Source organism: Staurois parvus, unplaced genomic scaffold (assembly GCF_062004578.1).
Source record: "Staurois parvus isolate SC_StPar_1 unplaced genomic scaffold, SC_StPar_1.0 ptg000511l, whole genome shotgun sequence".
Taxonomy (NCBI): Eukaryota; Metazoa; Chordata; class Amphibia; order Anura; family Ranidae; genus Staurois; species Staurois parvus.
The window spans coordinates 989,912-1,010,306 of record NW_028318307.1 but is presented as its reverse complement, the minus strand read 5'-3'; the positions used below and the strand labels follow the sequence as shown (position 1 = coordinate 1,010,306).

Below are 20,395 nucleotides of genomic sequence, written 5' to 3'. Positions count from 1 at the left end.
TGGCACAATAATTAACCTGTTATATACACTGAGGAATAAAAAAACGTAATGTAAATACCTTGGGCATGTGTAGTACGCCAAGCCCCTCCTCCTTCTGTGCAGTTCTCTAATTGCATTTACTACCAATATCTGGCTGTCATTTTGACAGCCAGGGGTTTTTTTTTTTAACTCAGGAGCAGATCTTTCTGCTCCTGTGTAAACTGACACAGAGCAGCATCTGCAGTGGTAAAGTGGTATTTAACCCAAAAACAAAAATGTAATATATTGCAGTTTGCTGATCCTTAAGCCCTGGTTCCAAATGAATGCTACTTTGAAATCACGCTACCTCGCGCGATTTAAAAGCTGCAGATCAGTGCGATTTATATCTCTGATTTCACTGCAACTTCATTTAACAGAAGTCAATGCAAGTCACAATGAAATCGGAAAAAGTAGTGCAGAAACTATTTTTTAAATCCTGCTACTTCAAATCGCACTGATTAAGACAGTGCCATAGAAATACATTATATGCAACTTCAGGTGTGGTTTGTAAATCGCATGCTGCACCTGAAGTCGCATCGGTGTGAACGAGGGCTAAATGTGGTGGTACACTTCTTGTCTAAAGCTGGCCAAACACTGGTTAATTTTTCGTCCTTCATCTCAAGCAATGTGAATGGAAGACTTCCCCCCTTTCCTTTTGGGATAAAGGTTTTACATAAATGAATAAGAGCTGACCATTGTAAGCACCCTGTCTACAGTAAATGGCTGGTCTCAACCCATGAACTGCCACTTTTGCTGAACAGCCTGGTCTGTTAAAGAAAGGTGAAAAATAACAGACTTACTTGTCAGATCAATATATGAAAATCAATGAAAAAAAGTTAATCCTAAAGATGCAATATATTTTGTTTTTGGGTTTAATATCACCTTTATATAAAAAAGCACAATTTAAAAAAAATAATAACTTGGTATACTTTGTAATAAAAACCCATTTTTTTGTCCTTATACACTGGAGAAATGATAAAATAAAATGTACATTTTTCATCAAAAGGAATACTTGCCAAAGACTGGTCAAACTAGAAAAAAAAAACATTTTTTCCATTTTATATCTTTATATATAGGTTGCATAGAAAATAAATTTTTTTTTTTCATGACAGTATTTCAAGAGAAAGCTTTGGGAAAAAAAACACTATACAGTATGTATTACTTTATTATTTTAAGTAATGATAAAGTTATTTCAGTATTAATAGCTGAAATGTAAAAAATTGCTCTGGTCCAGATGGCCTATACAGGTGTGGGAGCTGAACTGGTTTAAGTATATTTTGTAGGTACAAGGACTATGGCATAGGTGTGCTGTGTATACAGCGACCAGGTTCAGGTTCTATTTAACTATGCCCATTTAAGCCCCTCCCACAGTCAGCGCAATGTGGCCATACCCACCATTTGCTGGTTCAATCATTTTTCTCCTTGTAGTGCCCAGGGAGAGTTCAAGTCTTTTACAATACTACAAACACCCCCAATTTATATATACAATCACGTGAAAAGGTAGGTTCACCCCAAGTAAAGTGTTGCCTTTTTTAACATATTTGATCAGGCAAACAATAGATCTTCACTTAAGCAGATAAAGGTGCTAATCGCTCATTAAACTGACATGGAGTATTCATTTTCATAATCTAACTGAACAAAAGCACAGCTTGTTTTCTGGAAAAAGCACATACACTCCTACATTTACCATTATCAATGAATTAGGGGTTCCAGATGAGGTGCCATTGTTTAGGATCTCCTTGGGAAGGTGAAACCTATCTCATTTAAAACCTCAGATATCTAGGGTCTGGTCTTCTTTGCCATTGTCATGTGTGAGGTCATCATGCCAATATCAAAAGAGGCCTCTAAAGACCTCAGAAAAGAGATTGTGGATGAGTCTGGCAAGAAATTAAAAAATACTACAAAATTATTTGAAATCAATAATTCCACTGTAGGGAAAATTTTAAAGTGATGTAGATTTCAAAAGACTGCTAATTTGTCCAGGACTGGGCAGACCAGCAAATTCAGCCCGAGAACTGACTGATGTCTTCAAGAACTGCAAAATTTCATTTCTGGGATCTGTCATTGAATTTGCTATTGCCATCTAAATCCCATTGAAATGTTGTTGATTTGAAAAAGTTCATGCAAGAAAACTCACAAACATTGTGCAACTTTTGCATGGTCAATGTCAGAGATTGTTGGACAGTTGAGCAAAAGGCCTGCAGATCATTTTTGGCTAACGGAGGCAATGGGGCAATACCAGCTTCTAAGGCCAAGGGTACACTTCCTTTTTTTCACTGTACACCATCACATACTGTATATATTGATATTTTTCTTGAAAAACTGACTGAAATGGAAAATTTTCCTTGCATTTTTATTCAAGTACCTTTATCTGTAGGTGCTTTTTGAGTGAAGATCTAATCTTTGCCTGTTGAAAAAGTCAACAATTTCCATGAGGTGTACTTACTTTTTCACATGAATGTACTTATTTCGTACTATTAGCTGTTTACTTGGAGTTCTGCTTTAACGGCTTTGTTAAATTCTCCTTAAAATAAACAGTATGTAATAGAAGAATTTATTGCTACATTGAAATGCACTGCAAAAATGCAGCAGGACTTACAGTATATATTCATTCATGAATTGAGATGCATTTTGAACAGGCTGCTAACACAGTGTCCCTAGTCTACCTTGGCACATGAAAACGCTTGCACTGCAGCACATTGTGCTCAGGTGTTATAGGCCCTGATTAGAACTATCCTTGAAAATGAAATGTGGCTCAAGCAGATGAGCACTCTGCTGAAGATTTTTACAGCATGGCCCCTTCATCAGGAGAAGGAATATTATACAGGTTATGGTAACCATTGGCTTAACTAAAAAACAAAACACAGGGACTTGGAGAAGAATCTAAACTGGGTCATGTCATAAACGTTACTCCCATGCAACCTGGAAGTGCATATTTTTATACAAATTAGGAATTATAAGCCTAATAGAAGCAAAAAAAGCAGAAAACAGAGAAAAAATTTAATTTGAATGAGAAAGAATGGTATTATAAAGCCTAATTCCAGACATTTTTTTAGCTTTGGACATTTTTAACTCTATTAAAAATGTGTTTTCAAATAGTATAGTATAGGACACAGGCATAGTTTTAGATGACTGCAATATATGCTACTACATTCAGGTATTGGCCTCTGGCAAAGCAAGGCTGTACGGACCCCCATAAAATCCCACCTACTCCCAATGTTTCTCAGTTTTTTGCTAGTGTCCTCAGGCGAGGAATGTTTCCTATATACTGAGGGAGATTACTAGCTTCTACTGAAAGTTTTCTTGCCTGGATTCCTTCTTCAAGTACCTAGCTGTGGGTCAAGAAATCATTCTTTCAATGGTGTGCAAGATCTCTCAGTCTTTATTACAGATGTGGGATGCCAGACATAGCATCCAGGTTTAACACCAAGCTGGATACGTTTGCTGCAAGGCTCAGAGATCCTCAGTTCTCCCGGATCTATGCTTTCCTTTCATAAAGATCCTTCCAAAGCTGCCATGCAGGATCAAGGTGGAGGGCATTCCTGGTATTCTCATGGCACCAAGCTAGCCCAGAAAAGCATGGTGATTGAATGTGCTCATGTGCCTTGTGGACACTTCCAGACCACCCAGACCTTTTGTCTGAAGTTCCAGTCCTTCATCCCGTTTCTTGCTTGTTAGCTTCCCAGTTTGTGGGGAATAGAGGTCTATCCGATTCAGTCATTTCTATGCTTCTCCATGACTGGAAGTCTACTTCTCTGATTAGCTACTTTGTCAACTGATTGTTTTGCTTAATGCAAACATAAGAAATCCAGGAAATCCTATGTCAGTATTCAATGGACAAATCTTGGCTTTCCCCTAGTCGAGACTGGATCAACACTCGGCCTACCCGTGCCTGGCTGGCACCCAGCGATCGTCGAGTATCACTGACGGGGGAGAGACCTGTATGTAAACGATACAGATCTCTCCCCTGTCAGCTCCTGCACATTGCTTTGTATTGCTCTACATAGCAGAGCAATACAAAGCAATGTGCTTACACAGTGAAACAGACACACAGTAAAACAGCACACAGTTAACCCTTTGATTGTCCCAGATGTTAACCCCTTCCTGCCCAGTGCCATTAGTACAGTGTCAGTGCTTTTTTATTATCACTGCTCACTGTATTAGTGTCACTGGGGATGTCAATGATAGTTCCCCCCCAGTGCCAGAATGCTCGCTGCAGTGTCGCAGTCCTGCTATAAGTCGCTGATCACCACCATTACCAGTATAAAAAAAAATTCTAGTATATATATATATATATTATATATATATATATATATACATACACACACACACAGTTGTGTTCAAAATAATAGCAGTGTGTTGAAAAAAGTGAATAAAGCTCAAAATCCTTCTAATAGCTTTTATTTCCATACACACAAATGCATTGGGAACACTACACATTCTATTCCAAATCAAAACATGAAGAAAAATATATCAAATTTGTGTTGTTCCTCTGAAAAAAATGAAAAAAAGTGAATATTAGACTGTTCAAAAAAATAGCAGTGTTTGTATTCTTCTTTACAAACTCAAACATTCTCTATATAAACTGAAAAATATTTGAAGATTTTGCTTTCCTTTGAATGACTTAATTAATATTTAGTTGTATAACCATTGTTTCTGAGAACTGCTGTACATCTGTGTTGCATGGAGTCAACCAACTTCTGGCACATGTGAACAGGTATTCCAGCCCAGGATGATTGGACAACATTCCACAATTCTTCTCTCTTTCTTGGTTTTGCCTCAGAAACTGCATTTTTTATGTCACCCCACAAGTTTTCTATTGGATTAAGATCCGGGGATTGGGCTGGCCACCCCATAACGTCAATCTTGTTGGTCTGGAACCAAGATGTTGCATGTTTACTGGTGTGTATGGGGTCGTTGTGTTGTTGGAACACCCATTTCAAGGGCATTTCCTCTTCAGCATAAGGCAGCATGACCTCTTCAAGTATTCTGATGTATTCAAACTGATCCATGATCCCTGATATGCGATAAATAGGCCCAACACCGTAGCATGAGAAACATCCCCATATCATGATGCTTGCGCAACCATGCTTCACTGTCTTCACAGTGTACTGTGGCTTGAATTCAGTGTTTGGGGGTCGTCTGACAAACTGTCTCCGGCCACTAGACCCAAAAAGAATAATCTTACTTTCATCAGTCCACAAAATGTTGCGCCATTTCTCTTTAGGCCAGTCAATGTGCTCTTTGGCAAATTGTAACCTCTTCAGCACATGTCTTTTTTTCAACAGTGGGACTTTGCGGGGGCTTCTTGCAGATAACTTGGCTTCACATAGGCGTCTTCTAATTGTAACAGTACTCACAGGTAACTTTAGACCTTCTTTGATCTTCCTGCAGCTGATTGTTGGCTGAGTCCTTGCCATTTTGGCTATTCTTCTATCCATTCGAATGGTAGTTTTTCGCTTTCTTCCACATCTTTCAGGTTTTGGTTGCCATTTTAAAGCATTTGCGATCATTTTAGCAGAGCAGCCTATCATTTTCTGCACTTCCTTATATGTGTTCCCCTCTCCAATCAACTTTTTAATCAAGGTACGCTGTTCTTCTGAACAATGTCTGAAACGACCCATTTTCCTCAGAATTTCAGAGAGAAATGCACTATAACCAGCATGTACAACATTTGCTGCCTTCCTTCCTTAAATAAGGGTAATAATTGCCACCTGTTTTTCAAAGAATGAATGACCTCACTAATAGAACTCCACACTGCTATTATTTTTAACATGCCCCTTTCAATTAGTGATTCAATTACACAGAATCAGCAGCATGCATGTCATGACTGTTTGGGTCTGTTGGATTTCTATTACTCTACTACACCTGCTAGTAAATTATTTGCCATGTAGAAATATCATTTCTACCAAAAACAGTGATTGATCAGGTTAGTGATTTCTGAAATTACACATATTAGGATTTTTTTTTAACAAAGATATGTAGCGAAATACATTTTGGCCTAAATTTATGACGAAATGTGATGGACATGTTTAATAGCCAAAAGTCAAAAACATTGTTTTTTTCTCAAAATTGTCGGTCTTTTTTGTTTATAGCGCAAGAAATTCAAAAACGCACAGGTGATCAAATACCACAGAAAGAAAGCTCCATTTGCGGGGAAAAAAAGGACGTAAATTTCAATAGGGTGCAGCATTGCATGACCGTGCAATTGTCAGTTAAAATAATGCAGTGCCATATCGCAAAAAATGGCCTGGTCAGGAAGGGGGGTAAATCTTCTGAAGGGCAAGTGATTAAAGGAGAAGTTATGGATAGTGGATAGTACAAATAGATAGCATTAACTACCCTTACCACAGAACAGCTTTTCTTTCTTTCCTATGTTGCTCCATTTTTGCTGTAGGGCTGAGTAACAGTCCTCTGGTTAGAGCTGAGTAATGGTCACCTTCAGGTTTGAAAGTTTGGAGTGGGTGGTTACATCTGGCGTGAGCTGCACCCCTCATCCTCTCCTTCAGCTCTCAGCTGTGACCGTGCTTTCCTCACAGAGACACAAGCTGGAACGTGCCTGCCTGTCATGTGCCTCTGTTTCCAAGACTTCACACTGTCAGCAAGAAACAGAGGCACATAACAGTATGCCGAGGGAATTGCAACTCCAGGAGACTGTACTGTACAAGAAAAGAATGAAGAAATGTTCTTGAGCCTCTTCTCTGCTTCACTCTGCAGAGAGAGAACTGATAAAGTTTGGCAGAGAGAGCTCAGCCTGGATGCGAGGGTTGAGGACGGGGGAGTGTGAGAAGAGATGAGTTTCGGGAGCCAACAAACTGTCAGGAGCCAATGTCAGTCATAAGAGGGGGGTGGATACAGACTTCAATGTCGGGATGACGCTACATGAGAGACCTCAGCCCCTCCCACATGTATTTTCTTTGATTTCAGAAGAAAGGGTGTACATTTCAGAGGGCGGAAAATCATTTTTCATAGTAGCAGCTCACCAGAATCCAGATTATGCAAAAAACTGTAACCCATACTTCTCTTTTAAGTACAGTACAGGACATTGAACCCTCCTCTCTGTCTGTCCTTGTATTGCTTGATAAAAAAAAAACAAGGGTTTACTGAGACTGCGAGGGGTTATATGGAGGTCTTAACAGCTCTACTTTGTCAGTGTTCAGTCATCTGCCGTTATAATGCAGTCATCTAAGACTATGCCTGTGTCCTGTACACCAAGAGACATATTTTACAAGTAACTCACAAATCTAGGGTTGTTTTGTATACGTTCTAGTCCTTGTCCTATTTGGATGGATTTTCCATCCTTATGTCCTGCCAGAACAAGAGTTAAACTCTTTCCAATAGGAACATAGACATCACATTTCCCTGGTTTATTCATAACACAAGAAAACATTTTGGCTGGAGTTAGGCTTATTATTTAGAACAGAGGGTAAAATCTCAAATGCTAAAATAAAGAAGCAGTAGTGACTGGGTCCCTGACTTCATGGGCCTAGGAGCTGCCCTTCATTGCGGTCTGTTAACATACCTTAGTATACAGCCACAGACAATTCACACAAAATACATACAAAGGAAAGAACACACATGCAACACCACAATAAACATACTGACCTTAAAGCTCCAGTAGTTTGGTTGCTGATAAAAAAGCAGAAGAAAACATTACATTTTAAATATTACACATCTGCAATAATTACTATAACTTCTGCTGATGGTACAAAGACTCCCCTGCTCTCCTGTCTATACCACTACAGCATTAAGGTGAGCGTACGTTTTCTGCATACTGAACACGATGAAGAACAGTTTTTAAACCAAAGCTAATATTACAGAGCAACCAGGTCTTAAACTCTGGGGGTATTCTGAAACCAGTCTGAGTTTGTGCAAGGAGTCTTGCTTTTTATGTGTTGTGGCAATACAAATCTGTTCTCAAGGCAAGGCAGCACCACCATTCAATTTCTAAGGAACGAACAGCCTGAATAATGGTAAAACTCACAAAATGGCCACTAGGCAAATATAGGATTTTTGTATTCGCCGTATAATCCTTTTCTCTTAGTCCATTAAGGGACACATCCTAATAGTACTAAACATAGGGCTACACTGGCACCTAAAGGAACAATTAACACGAGACATACGTAAAACTAAAAGCCAGCCCCCTTGAGGTCACAGCACCTCCCAACTCTCATCTGCTCAGTTATGGCAAGCAGTCCAAATAGTGAATACAACCGCAGGGAGGGAACAGTGTCCCTCAAAGGCCTCTGAGAAAAGAGATTTACAGTGATTTTTTTTTTTAAAAATGGGACTTTTGTTGTTACCATGACTTCCTTTTCTCTGAGTCCATTGAGGGACACAGCTCTGATGATATTGAGCAACATAAGGCTATACAGGAGAACAGGAGCTTACAGGAGAAATGGACACTAGGCAAAAACTGAAGGCCTACCCATTATTACTGCGCCTATCTCACACCTTGACAGTTGTAGCAAGCACACCAAAGAGACTGCAATAAGGGGAGGGAGCTTCAATGGACAAGTACAAAAATCCAAATTTCTGTATTGTTCATTAAGAGGCACAGCTCTGATATTAAGCAACATAGGGACTTTCAAAAGTAGTGGGCACACAGAACTATTCAGGTTAACCAGGCCAACAAAAGAAAAAAATTCCCAACAAAAGAAACAAGGGACAAACAAGGGCGCTGAACACAGCACCCTAATCATGGCTTCTCTGCTTTTTCACAGGTAAATTACTGCTCTCACCTCCTCTCTAAACTGTAACTTCAACAACACATAGACTTCTGCTATCTCTGAACAAAAAGCATATACATTTTGGTCTGTTTGGTGATAGATTCTCACCTCTTGCTGCACTTCTTTTATTACTCTGGCTTGTGTCTGGTCTGTGTTTGAGAAATATCCCCCCATTCATGTGATCCTTATCAGTTCTTAATTGGGGCGGAGAAGCGTTACTCATTTGACCATCTCCCTATAAATTTAGATCAGCTCATGGGGGGAGGTCACAGATAGGGGGGCACAGTCACAGATGGAGTGCAGTTTTGTGCGTGACTGCGGTTTTTGCTGGAGTGCGAAGCAGCAGCAGTTGAACACAGCAGTTTAACTAAAGCAGAATAACTCAAGCTACAGGAAGATACAGCAAAGATCTCTACTGCATGCTGGATGGACTGCAAGCAAACACCCTGGGAAATATCTCCTACAAGTCTGATTCCCATTCCACCTATCTTTAAATATGCCATCTCTACTCCTCCTTTTCATATTACTATCCTGAGTTCCCAAAATCTCCTTTCCTTACCCCTCTGCTCCACCCCAAAGATTACACATCTCACCCTTACTGCTACCATCTCCATACTACTGCTCTCATCACCTCCTGCTGATACTTCACTTTCCTGTTGACCCAAACAACAGGACTGGAAGGCATTTACACTCGTGTACATACCGCTCCCATGTTACTTTCCTCACCCTTCTTCTTCTCCTAACCTCTGAGGATATCACCCCAAACCCTGGTCCTCCAGTATTTCACCCCCACACCAGCCACCCTCTTTCCTCCAGGAATAGCCGCAATCCCCTCAATTCAATATCAATCCCCATGCTCCAAAAAATCACCCTCTCTTTTTCATGTGCACTCTGGAATGTCTACTCTGTCTGTAATAAGCTCACTTCTGTCCATGACCTTTTGTCTCCCGCTCCCTTAACCTACTAGCAATTACAGAAACTTGGCTTCAAGCAGCAGATTCTTCTTCTGCCGCAGCACTTTCCTATGGAGGCCTTCTCTGGACCCACTCATCCAGACCCAGTGGTTGGAAAGGTGGTGGAGTTGGTTTGCTTCTATCCCCACTGAGCACTTTTAATGTCCTCCCTAACCCTCCCTCTCTATGTTTCTCTTCTTTCGAGACTCACTGCATCCGGCTGTTTTCTCCCATTTCTCTGAGGATTGCAATGATCTATCGGCCTCCTGGACCGGTGTCGTGCTTTCTTGATGATTTTTCCACCTGGCTACCCTACTTTCTCTCTTCTGAACTACCCACTATAATTCTTGGAGATTTTAACATCCCCATTACTGTAAACAACCCGGCTACATCCCAACTCTTCAACCTAACCTCATATTTTGCATTAGCACAATGTATACAGTCCTCCACTCACTCTGATAGGAATACATTAGACCTTGTTTTCTCCCATCTTTGCACTCCCTACAACCTCACAAACACCCCTTTTCCTCTCTCTGATCCCAATCTCATCACCTTCACAATGTCCTCATCTTCAAACACTTATCCCTCCAAGCAGCAAACAATTACCCGCAGAAACCTTCACAACTTGAACCCTGCAACTGACCACCTCTATGACAGAATCTCTCCCCTGTCCTGCCCTCACCTGGCCACTACTGTCTACAACAGTTTGCTTTCATCCACACTAGACTCACTTGCTCCTCTAACAACACGAAGCATCAGGCCCCGACCATTACAACTTTGGCAGACTGACGACACCAGAAATCTTAACCATTTGCCGCCCGCCCTATGGCCGAATGGCGGCCGGCAAATGTCATCAGCGTTCCGGGTGGACGCCATATGGCGTCCTCCCGCACATGCGCAGATCTCGCTCCTGCAGAGCCGCGCAGCGGCACGATCTGTCACCGGCCGTGTACCTTGGACACGGCCGATGACAGATCTGAGTACCGGTCCCCGTTGCCGGTACCATGTGACCTGCTGTGACCAATCACAGCAGGTCACATGACAGTATACAATGGATGGCTTCATTCCTGCCATCCATTGTATACTAGTGTCTAGCTGTGAATGGTCACAGCTAATCACATGCACATATCATGTGATTAGCTGTGGCCAAATCACAGCTAAGCACAAAAAAAAAAAACCCTGAATGAATCAATGTCATTCAGGTGAATGCTTGCTTATAGCAAAGTAATTATTTGCTATAAGCAAATTGTGTAAAAAAAAAAAAAAAAAAAAAATACCGATCACTTCCCCAAAGTAGTACAATGTTACTATGGTAACATTGTACTACTTTGGTCATAGTGAAATATGAAAAACAATTCTTAAAAAAAAGAAAAAAAAATTAATAAAAAATAAAAAAATATATATATATATTTTTTTTTCATACTGTCACCAGTCAGTGTCCCTGATCAGTGCCATGCCAGTTATATGATGATGCTGTACTGCACTGGTGACAATATGTAAAAAAAAAAAAATAGTGAAACAAATTTTTTTAATTTTCCGAAAAATTATGACAAAAAAATACAACTTCAAAAAACTCGCCATGCCTCTTATGAAGTACGTCGGACTGTCTACTTTGCAAAATGGGGTCATTTGGGGGATATCTGTACTGTTCTGACATTCTGGGACCTCAAGAAATTAGATTGGCTGTCAGTACTTCAGGATTGATCAATATTCAGATCTATACCATAGTTTGTGAACTCTTTAACTTTCCTACAAACTAAAAAATACATCCTAATTTGGGTTATTTTCACCAAAGACATGTAGCAGAATACATCTCGTAAATTTATGAAGAACAATTATTTATCTGCAAAGTTTTATAACAGAAACAAAGAAAAACGTGTGTTTTTTTCAAAATTTTTGGTCTTTTTTTGTTAATTTAGCAAAAAATAAAAACCCCAGCGGCGATTAAATACCACCAAAAGAAAGCTCTAGTTGTGTGAAGAAAACGATAAAGTTTTAGTTTGGGTACAATGTTGTATGACCGCGCAATTGTCATTCAAAGTGTGGGAGCGCTAAAAACCTGAAAACTGGCCTGGGCAGGAAGGTGTAAAATTGCCCGGTATTGAATTGGTTAAACAACATAGTCGTGCACTGGAGCGATTGTGGCGTAAAACCAAATCTCACCAAGCATTCACCCTATATAAATCTGCTTTCTTAACATACAATTCCTCCCTCCATGCTGTCAAACAAGCCTACTTTGTCACTCTCATCAATAGCTTATCATCGAGTCCTCGTTGTCTCTTCTCTACTTTTAACTCTCTACTTTCTCCACCTTCACCTCCACCCAGCACCTCACTCACGAGATTGCAAATCATTTCAAAAGCAAGATTGATGCAATTTGTAGGGGCATCGCCACTGCGCAGACATCCATCCCACTTAGCATACCTTATACTAAACCTCCCTCAACACTTTCCTCCTTTGACCTTGCTACTCCTGAAGAGGTCACTAAGGTTTTCTCAGAAGCCCGTCTCACTACCTGCCCCCTGGATCCTGTGCCCTCAGAACTACTACGGTCACCCACTTCTTCTGTCCTATGCTCCCTCACTCACATCTTCAATCTCTCCCTCTCTAACGGTGCCTTCCCCTCCCCTCTAAAGCATGCACACATCACTCCCATACTTAAAAAGCCATCTCTGGACCCCACCAAACTGAACAACTTAAGACCCATCTCCCTGCTCCCATTTACCTCTAAACTCTTAGAACGCCTAGTCTACAATCGCCTGAGCTCCTACCTCACTGACAACAACCTTCTTGACCCTTTACAGTCTGGCTTTCGCTCACTACACTCCACTGAAACTGCCCTATTAAAACTCACTAATGATCTACTAACTGCTAAAACCAATGGCCACTACTCCATATTCTTACTACTCGACCTCTCTGCGGCTTTTGATACGGTTGACCATCCCCTCCTCCTCAAAAAACTCCACTCTCTTGGCCTCCAAGACTCTGCTCTCTCCTGGTTCTCCTCCTACCTATCGCAGCTCTCTTTCAGCGATATTTATAACTCTGGCTCCTCCTCTTCACTCCCTCTTTCTGTAGGGGTCCCTCAAGGTTCCATCCTTGGGCCCCTACTCTTCTCTATCTACACCTCCTCCTTAGTCACTAGATAAACTCTCATGGCTTTAAGTACCATCTCTATGCTGATGACACGCAAATCTATCTTTCTACCCCTCACCTCACCCCTTCAGTTTCCTCTTGCATTACTAACCTACTAAGCCACATATCGGCATGGTTGTCACTCCACTTCCTCAAACTCAATCTTTCCAAAACTGAGCTCTTAGTATTCCCTCCAGCCCATACCCCCCCCCCCCTAACTTCTCCATCAAAATCAATAACACATTCATCAATCCCTCCCCTCATGCCAGGGTGCAAAGTGTAACCCTAGACTCCCATCTGTCCTTTCAGCCCCAAATCCAATCACTGTCCAAATCTTGTAGACTTCACCTCCGCAACATCTCCAAGATACAGCCATTCCTAACCTCGGAAACCACTAAGCAACGTATTCACTCCCTTGTTTTATCTCGCCTTGACTATTGTAACTCCCTCCTCATTGGCCTACCTCATTGCAGGCTATCCCCTCTTCAGTCTATCATGAATGCTGCTGCCAGTCTCATCCACCTTACTAACCGTTTTGTATCAGCCACCTCTCTCTGCCAATTCCTCCACTGGCTTCCCATTGCCCAACGGATAAAATTCTAAACATTAACAATAACATATAAAGCCATTTATAACTCTGCCCCAAATTTCATCAGCAATCTTGTCTCCAAATATCACCCAAACCGTACTCTCCGCTCCTCACACGACCTCCTGCGCTCTAGCTCCCTTGTCTCCTCCTCCCATGCTCGTCTCCAGGACTTCTCCAGAGCTTCCACCAGCCTCTGGAACTCTCTACCCAAATTTATCAGACTATCACCTACTCTGCTCACTTTTAAGCGATCTCTGAAAACCTATCTCTTTAGGGAAGCCTATCCTGCCCTCAGCTAATAATGGAATCTTCTACTCTTTCTACTAGTTCATCCCCCCACAGTTATTACCTTTTGTACCACTAACCCCTCCCTCCTAGATTGTAAACTCCAAGGAGCAGGGCCCTCCTATCGCTGTTGTATTGTTGCTGTATTGTCTCCCTTTATATTGTAAAGCACTGAGCAAACTGTTGGCGCTATATAAATCCTGTATAATAATAATTATTATTATTATTATTATTATTATTATTATTATTATTAAACAGCTAGCTGCAGAAATTTTCAACAAAAACTAGTATCTGTGGAATTAGACACATTAACCTTGGAAAACATAGAAAACATGTGAACAAAAGACCAGGTAGCAGCCTTACAAATCTGACTCAAAGATGCCTGATGTTGAAAAGCCCAAGAAGTACTCACTGCCCAAGTTGGGTGAGCTTTAAAGAGAAAAAATAGACACTTTATCTCGTAACTCATATTCCTGCACAACAACTTCAAAAATGAGTAAAAGAAACACTGCAACAGCGCTCAAGTGATGCAAGACAGGAGAAACTATCTTGAAATAAAAGAGCTTGATGACAAATCCATTCAGCTTGGTGCCTGAATTCACTCTCAGCTTTGCAGCCCCTTTCAGATTGGGATGATCTTTAGTTCTAAATGACAAAACAACAAGGGTACACCAGCCTAGCGCATTACCTTTGAACACCATTTATTAATTTTAAACAAGGTGTTTAAAATACAAAAGCGTTATGACCATAAACCTGTAATGTATCCTAGACCACAGTCCCTTGCTAGCTCCAGGACCTATATACCTGATATGAAAGACCTTAACAACACTGCAGGAAAATGTAAGTTACTGGGTTTTGAGGGATATACCCTCTTTCTCAGAAACGTGTTAGCTCTTGCATTTGCCGTGCAGTGTTGTCAAGATCTTCCATATTGTGTATCCAGGTTCTGGAGCTGGCAAGGGATTGTGGTCTAGGATACATTACAAGTTTACAGTCACAAGGCCTTTTTAAATATTTCTACATACTTTTTAACTATAGGCAAAACTTTGTTTCAATTGGATAGAATAGTGGAGGGTTGTAACCCCTGTCAGTTTTTTTTGCCATCTGTAACCTATTAGGAAGATTTACCTTCACTTCCTGTCCCATAGCCAAAACAGGAAGTGTAAGAAACTCCCTGCAAACTAAGGGAACCCCTTAGGGCCCCCTAATTCACCAGAACTATTGCCCCATCAGAAGAGATACCCTCTATTACTTTTCTAAGGACAACCAAAATTTTGGATTTTCTTTAACTTTCAATTATAATTGTAAAAAGGACAAATAGAAAGGGTGAATCTCCCGAACGAGGACACAGACAGCAACCAAAAACTAATATGTTCTAATCCATCTCCATCCTGTCCAAAACAAGAAAAAAGTATTACCTTTAGTTATGTTTAATTGAATGGTGTTTGAGGTAATGCACTAGGCTTGGTGTGCCCTTGTTGTCCTCTTTGTCCACACCATCTCCAATTCACTTAGAACGAGTGGAACTGGAGGCTGGAGAAGCTTTTAGGCCTTTGTGGAATACCAAATAGGAACTCCATTTGCCTAAAAAAGTGGCTGAAAGATAAATCCAGTTGTGACAACATCAGGACAATAATGAGAAATCTGCTTAGTATGAACTGAAGCTGGACACAAGGAGGGTAACACAACCTCCTCATTAAGATGAAAAGCAGAGACCACTTTGGGTAAAAAGGAGGGCCTTGATCTCAAACAACCTTATCCCTTTGTAAGGTCAAATGAGATTCCTTACAGGATAATTCGGATAATTCAGAGTTCCTTCTAGCCAAAGTGATAGCTACAGGAAACACCACCTTATGGCACAACAATGTTAGATGTCCCAAATAGGCTCAAAAGGAGGTTTCTGTAACACCAACAAGACTAAAATTGAATCCAATAGCTTGAGTGGGGGCTGCACAGGTGAAACAACATGCACAATGCCTTGAAAGTACGAATTAAAGAATTAGTAGTAGCATTGAAAAAGAACAAATAAGGCAGATACCTGACTTTTAATAGTGCTAAGGGCTAAACATTGTTAAACTCTAAACTAAAGGTAAAAAAGAATATGGCCGACTGACAAGTCACACCCCCAAAGTCTCACACCACCAAAAGTAAACTTTTCATGTACGATGGTAAATCCTTGGGAAATTAGATTTACAAGCTTTTAAGTATCATCAGGAATCTGCAGTGCTTTTGTCTCTCAGAGATCCATTATCTCCTGCGCTCAAGGACTCAGATCAAACAGGCGTTAGTGACAAGCAGCGTGTTGTATATTCATCCACTGGTGATCAGAGGTTGTGCAGCTCTATCATGAAGCTGGGGAAGCCTAATAAAACTGTAGAGGAAGATGAAAGAAAGAGCGCACAAACCTTGCGCATTACCTCAATAAATAGTGACTAATTTTATTAATAAGGAAATATACTCACAAAATGATTGTATAACAGGCATTAGTAACCATAATCCAAACAGGGTTACAGGTAAATCAAAAAGGGGAGGGGAATGAAGGCTAACGCGTTTCGAAGGGTGCTCCCTTCTTCATCAGAGCTGGGTTTGGCAGATAGAAACTTCAGTATGGCAGAGTTCCCATGGGAAGGAGATATTCAGCCACTGAGTGTCAGTATTACAGCAGTTCAGCCAAGTTAGTGGCTGCTGGCTGTTCTGGGTTCAGACGGTGTACGCCTCCTGATGATGTGTTGACAGGCCCACCCCTTCCTCTTTTCCTCAATGAAAGGCTATGTCTCCTGGGGTATGTGACGTACATACCCTGGGAGGCACAGCGGGCAGTAGGCACATCATTCGTCTAAAGGCAAATGATGTGCAAAGGGAGGCAGGGTGGACAATCTATTAAAAAAAAAAAAAGAAATAAACAAAAGAAAAAAAAAAAATCCCTATTCCTGCAGAGTACGAGAGGAGGGGGTGGAGAGGCAGGATTGTACTTGGGAGGCTGAAGGTCTGTTTTAATCTCTCTAATGTGCTTTGAAAGTGCCTTATTGTTAATTTTTATATGTTTAGAATTTGTTTTCTTTTTGTATCCTGTATATATGGCTCATTTGATGCAACAGATCTATCACTATTCATTTGATGAACTATTTTGGATGTATCCATTGTATGCTGAATTTTGTACCTATTTCACTACTTTTTTCAAGAAAAGTTTGTAAACAAAAAAAGCAGAACAAAAATGCATGAAACATATTTCCCTTTAAATCTTTTATAACTCTTTACACCAATGCACTGTGGGTGCAGTGCATTTTTAAAAGTCCTGCATGCTGCATCTTTGGTGTAGGTTTAAAGAGCACACCATGTCCATGTTTCACAAGTGTATGATTGGAGTCAGACAACCAGAAAATGCACCAAAATCGCATAAGCATGCACCAAAACCATAAAAATGCACGTGCGTATTTACTGCATTTTTTCAATGGATCAGTGTGAAAGGGCCCTAAATGTGACTTAATTTGTGTACTCCTCCAGAGACTCTCATCATTGGATTGCCCAAAACCTACAAAAAGCCAAAGGTCATGCCTATCAGCATCTACCCATAATCAAATTATAAGTAGACCAATTTTAGAGAGACTGAGTGTAATTACTCAATTCAAACACAATTTCCCAAATAAATGCCAGTGGCAGCAGGTCTTGTGATTACCAGCCACTTAAAGTATTTGGCATTGAGTATATGCCAAGCTGAGCAGTAAATAACATTATGTCAATAAGTAAACTCTGTGATCATCTCTTCCTGAACTATCACATAGAAACAACTGGAAAAAACGCAAGCATATCACAGTGTGGAGAAGTCATTATGAAGAGGATGCTGAGGAGTAAGTATCATACGTAGTTGTCTTTGATCATCTGCATAAGGGCCAACGCAAATTATCAAATGACTATCTACAGAATATGGTTTAGGTTAGGACAAACTGAACAATAGATGGGTAGCCAGATAGATAAGGTAAATAGATATCCTGGAAGAAGGGGGACAAGTGGGCAATTATCCATGGTCCCCAGTGCTCTAAGGGCCTCCTTCCAACAGCAGTAATTTAGTGTTACAGCTATGCCTGGTCATTGCACTGTTGCAGGTCACAAGGCCCACAATCCTGCAATGAATATGCATATACTAGCTGTAATACTCTACCTGCTCCACCATTCAGAGGTGGGGGTTCCTGTGGCTTTTTTATGGCAAGGTCATGAGATTGTCACGAGATAGAGTGGCAAAGGATGTTGAGGATGAGCTATTTCCTTTGAATTCTGCTTGGCATCGTGTTGACAGAGGTTTGAAGAGAAGCAGCAGGTTTTTGAATGCTCTACTTTACCCCCACTTTTATGTCTTGTCTCTCTGCCCTTCTGTACTTCAAGTGCTTCTAAAGCAGGGGTCCTCAAACTTTTTAAACAGGGGGCCAGTTCACTGTCCTACAGACCGTTGGAGGGCCGGACTATAGTTTAAAAAAAAACAAAACTATGAACAAATGCGGATACAGTATAGGAGATGACCAGAGACTGCGGACATACAACGGCGGCCGGAATACTGGGCTTCATAAGACGCACAGACATTTCCCCCCAAGTGTGTCTTATGGAGCGAAATAGTGCCCCATCATTGGTGTCAGTGGGTGGAATAGTGCCCCATCATTGGTGTCAGTGGGAAGAATCGTGCCCCATCATTAGTGTCAGTGGGAAGAATCGTGCCCCATCATTAGTGTCAGTGGGAGGAATAGTGCCCCATCATTGGTGTCAGTGGGAGGAATAGTGCCCCATCATTGGTGTCAGTGGGAAGAATCGTGCCCCATTATTAGTGTCAGTGGGAGGAATAGTGCCCCATCATTGGTGTCAGAGGGAAGAAACGTGCCCCATCATTGGTGTCAGTGGAAAGAAACGTGCCCCATCATTGGTGTCAGTGGGAGGAATAGTGCCCCATCATTGGTGTCAGTGGGAAGAATCGTGCCCCATCATTGGTATCAGTGGGAGGAATAGTACCCCATCATTGGAGTCAGTTCGAGGAATAGTGCCCCATCATTAGTGTCAGTGGGGGGAGGAATAGTGCCCCATTATTGGTGTCAGTGGGGGGAGGAATAGTGCCCCATTATTGGTGTCAGTGGGGGGAGGAATAGTGCCCCATTATTGGTGTCAGTGGGGGGAGGAATAGTGCCCCATTGTTGGTGTCAGTGTGGGGAGGGGGGGGGGAATAGTGTCCCGGCATTGGTGTCAGTGGGGGAAGGGGATAGTGTCCCAACATTGGTATCAGTGGGAGGAATAGTGTCCCATCATTGGTGTCAGTGGGAAGAATAGTGCCCCATCATTGGTGCAAGTGAGAAGAATAGTGCCCCATCTTTGGTGTCAGTGGGAGGAATAGTACTTCACTGGTGTCAGTGGGGGGGAATAATGCTCCGTCACTGGTGTCAGTGGGAGGAATAGTACGTCATTAGTGTCAGTGGGAGGGAATAGTGCCCCATCATTGGTGTCATTGGGAGGAATAGTGTCCCATCACTGGTGTCAGTGGGAAGAATAGTGCCCTATCTTTGGTGTCAGTGGGAGGAATAGTACGTCATTGTGTCAGTGGAGGGGAATAGTGTCCCCTCATTAGTGTCAGTGGGGGGGGATAGTGTCCCAACATTGGTGTCAGTGGGAGGAATAGTGTTCCATCGTTGGTGTCAGTGGGGGGGATAGTGTCCCATCATTGATGTCAGTGGGGGAAGGAATAGTGTTCCATCTTTGGTGTCAGTGGGGGGTGGAATAGTGCCCCATCGTTGGTGTCAGTGGGGGGTGGAATACTGCCCCATCGTTGGTGTCAGTGGGGGGGAGGAATAGTGCCCCATCATTGGAGTCAGTGTGAGGGAGGAATAGTGCCCCATCGTTGGTGTCAGTGGAGGGTGGAATAGTGCCCCATCGTTGGTGTCAGTGGGGGGAGGAATAGTGTCCCATCATTAGTGTCAGTGGAGGAATAGTGCCCCATCATTGGTGTCAGTGGGAGGAATAATGCCCCATCATTAGTATCAGTGACACCAATGATGGGGCACTATTCCTCCCACTGACACCAATGACACGTAACTGGCTGACCCCTGCTCCAGCCTAGGTGCTACTACAGCCAGCATACCTGGTTGCAGCAGCACCATCAGCACGGCACACTTACCTGTCAACTGTCCTACTTCACTCCGGCCTCTCTCTCACTCGATGTTCGCGGGGCCACTCGGCTCCGCCTCCTCGCAGGTGATTGGCCGCCTGTGTGCCTTTCCTGAGCTACAGTTCTGGCGCCCAATCACTGGTGAGGAGGCGGAGCCGAGCGGCAGGAGTGAGGGAGTGGCCGGAGTGAATGAAGGAGCAGCACTTCCTGGACTGGATCGTCGTGGGACTGGGACCGGAGCCAGGTAAGGTACAGCAGCCTCCTGCCCGCCCCTGTACTTAGTGTCCCTTCCTGTCCCGCCCCTGCCGGCGGGCCGGATAAATGGCCTCGGCGGGCCGCATGTGGCCTGCGGGCCGTAGTTTGAGGACCCCTGTTCTAAAGGGTTGTAATTTTTTTTTTAAATAACAAACATGTTATATTTACCTGCTCTGTGCAGTGATTCTGCACAGAGCAGCTCTGATCCTCTTCTTTTTAGGTCCCCTGCTGGCGGTCCTGGTTCCTCCCCCCAGCCAAGTGCCCTCAATAGCAAGTCTCTTGGGCTCAGCCC

At 42.2% G+C, this 20,395-nt stretch overlaps 1 protein-coding gene across 15 annotated transcripts in view; it reads right to left on the bottom strand.

Moving 5' to 3' along the window:
- Positions 1 to 20,395, bottom strand: part of SRCIN1 (SRC kinase signaling inhibitor 1) — a 712,759-nt gene that overhangs the window by 277,266 nt on the left and 415,098 nt on the right. For 9 of the 15 annotated variants that reach the window (XM_089690024.1, XM_089690017.1, XM_089690015.1 and 6 more), the window contains 2 exons: positions 7,624 to 7,647; positions 2,384 to 2,425 (listed from right to left, as the gene is read on the bottom strand). The exons of 3 other annotated variants lie outside the window; for them this stretch is intronic. In XM_089690024.1, the coding sequence (XP_089546150.1) occupies positions 2,384 to 2,425; positions 7,624 to 7,647 (66 nt within the window). The remainder of the gene's footprint in view (positions 1 to 2,383; positions 2,426 to 7,623; positions 7,648 to 20,395) is intronic. 3 more of the 15 variants (XM_089690016.1, XM_089690021.1, XM_089690029.1) reach the window with 1 other exon arrangement.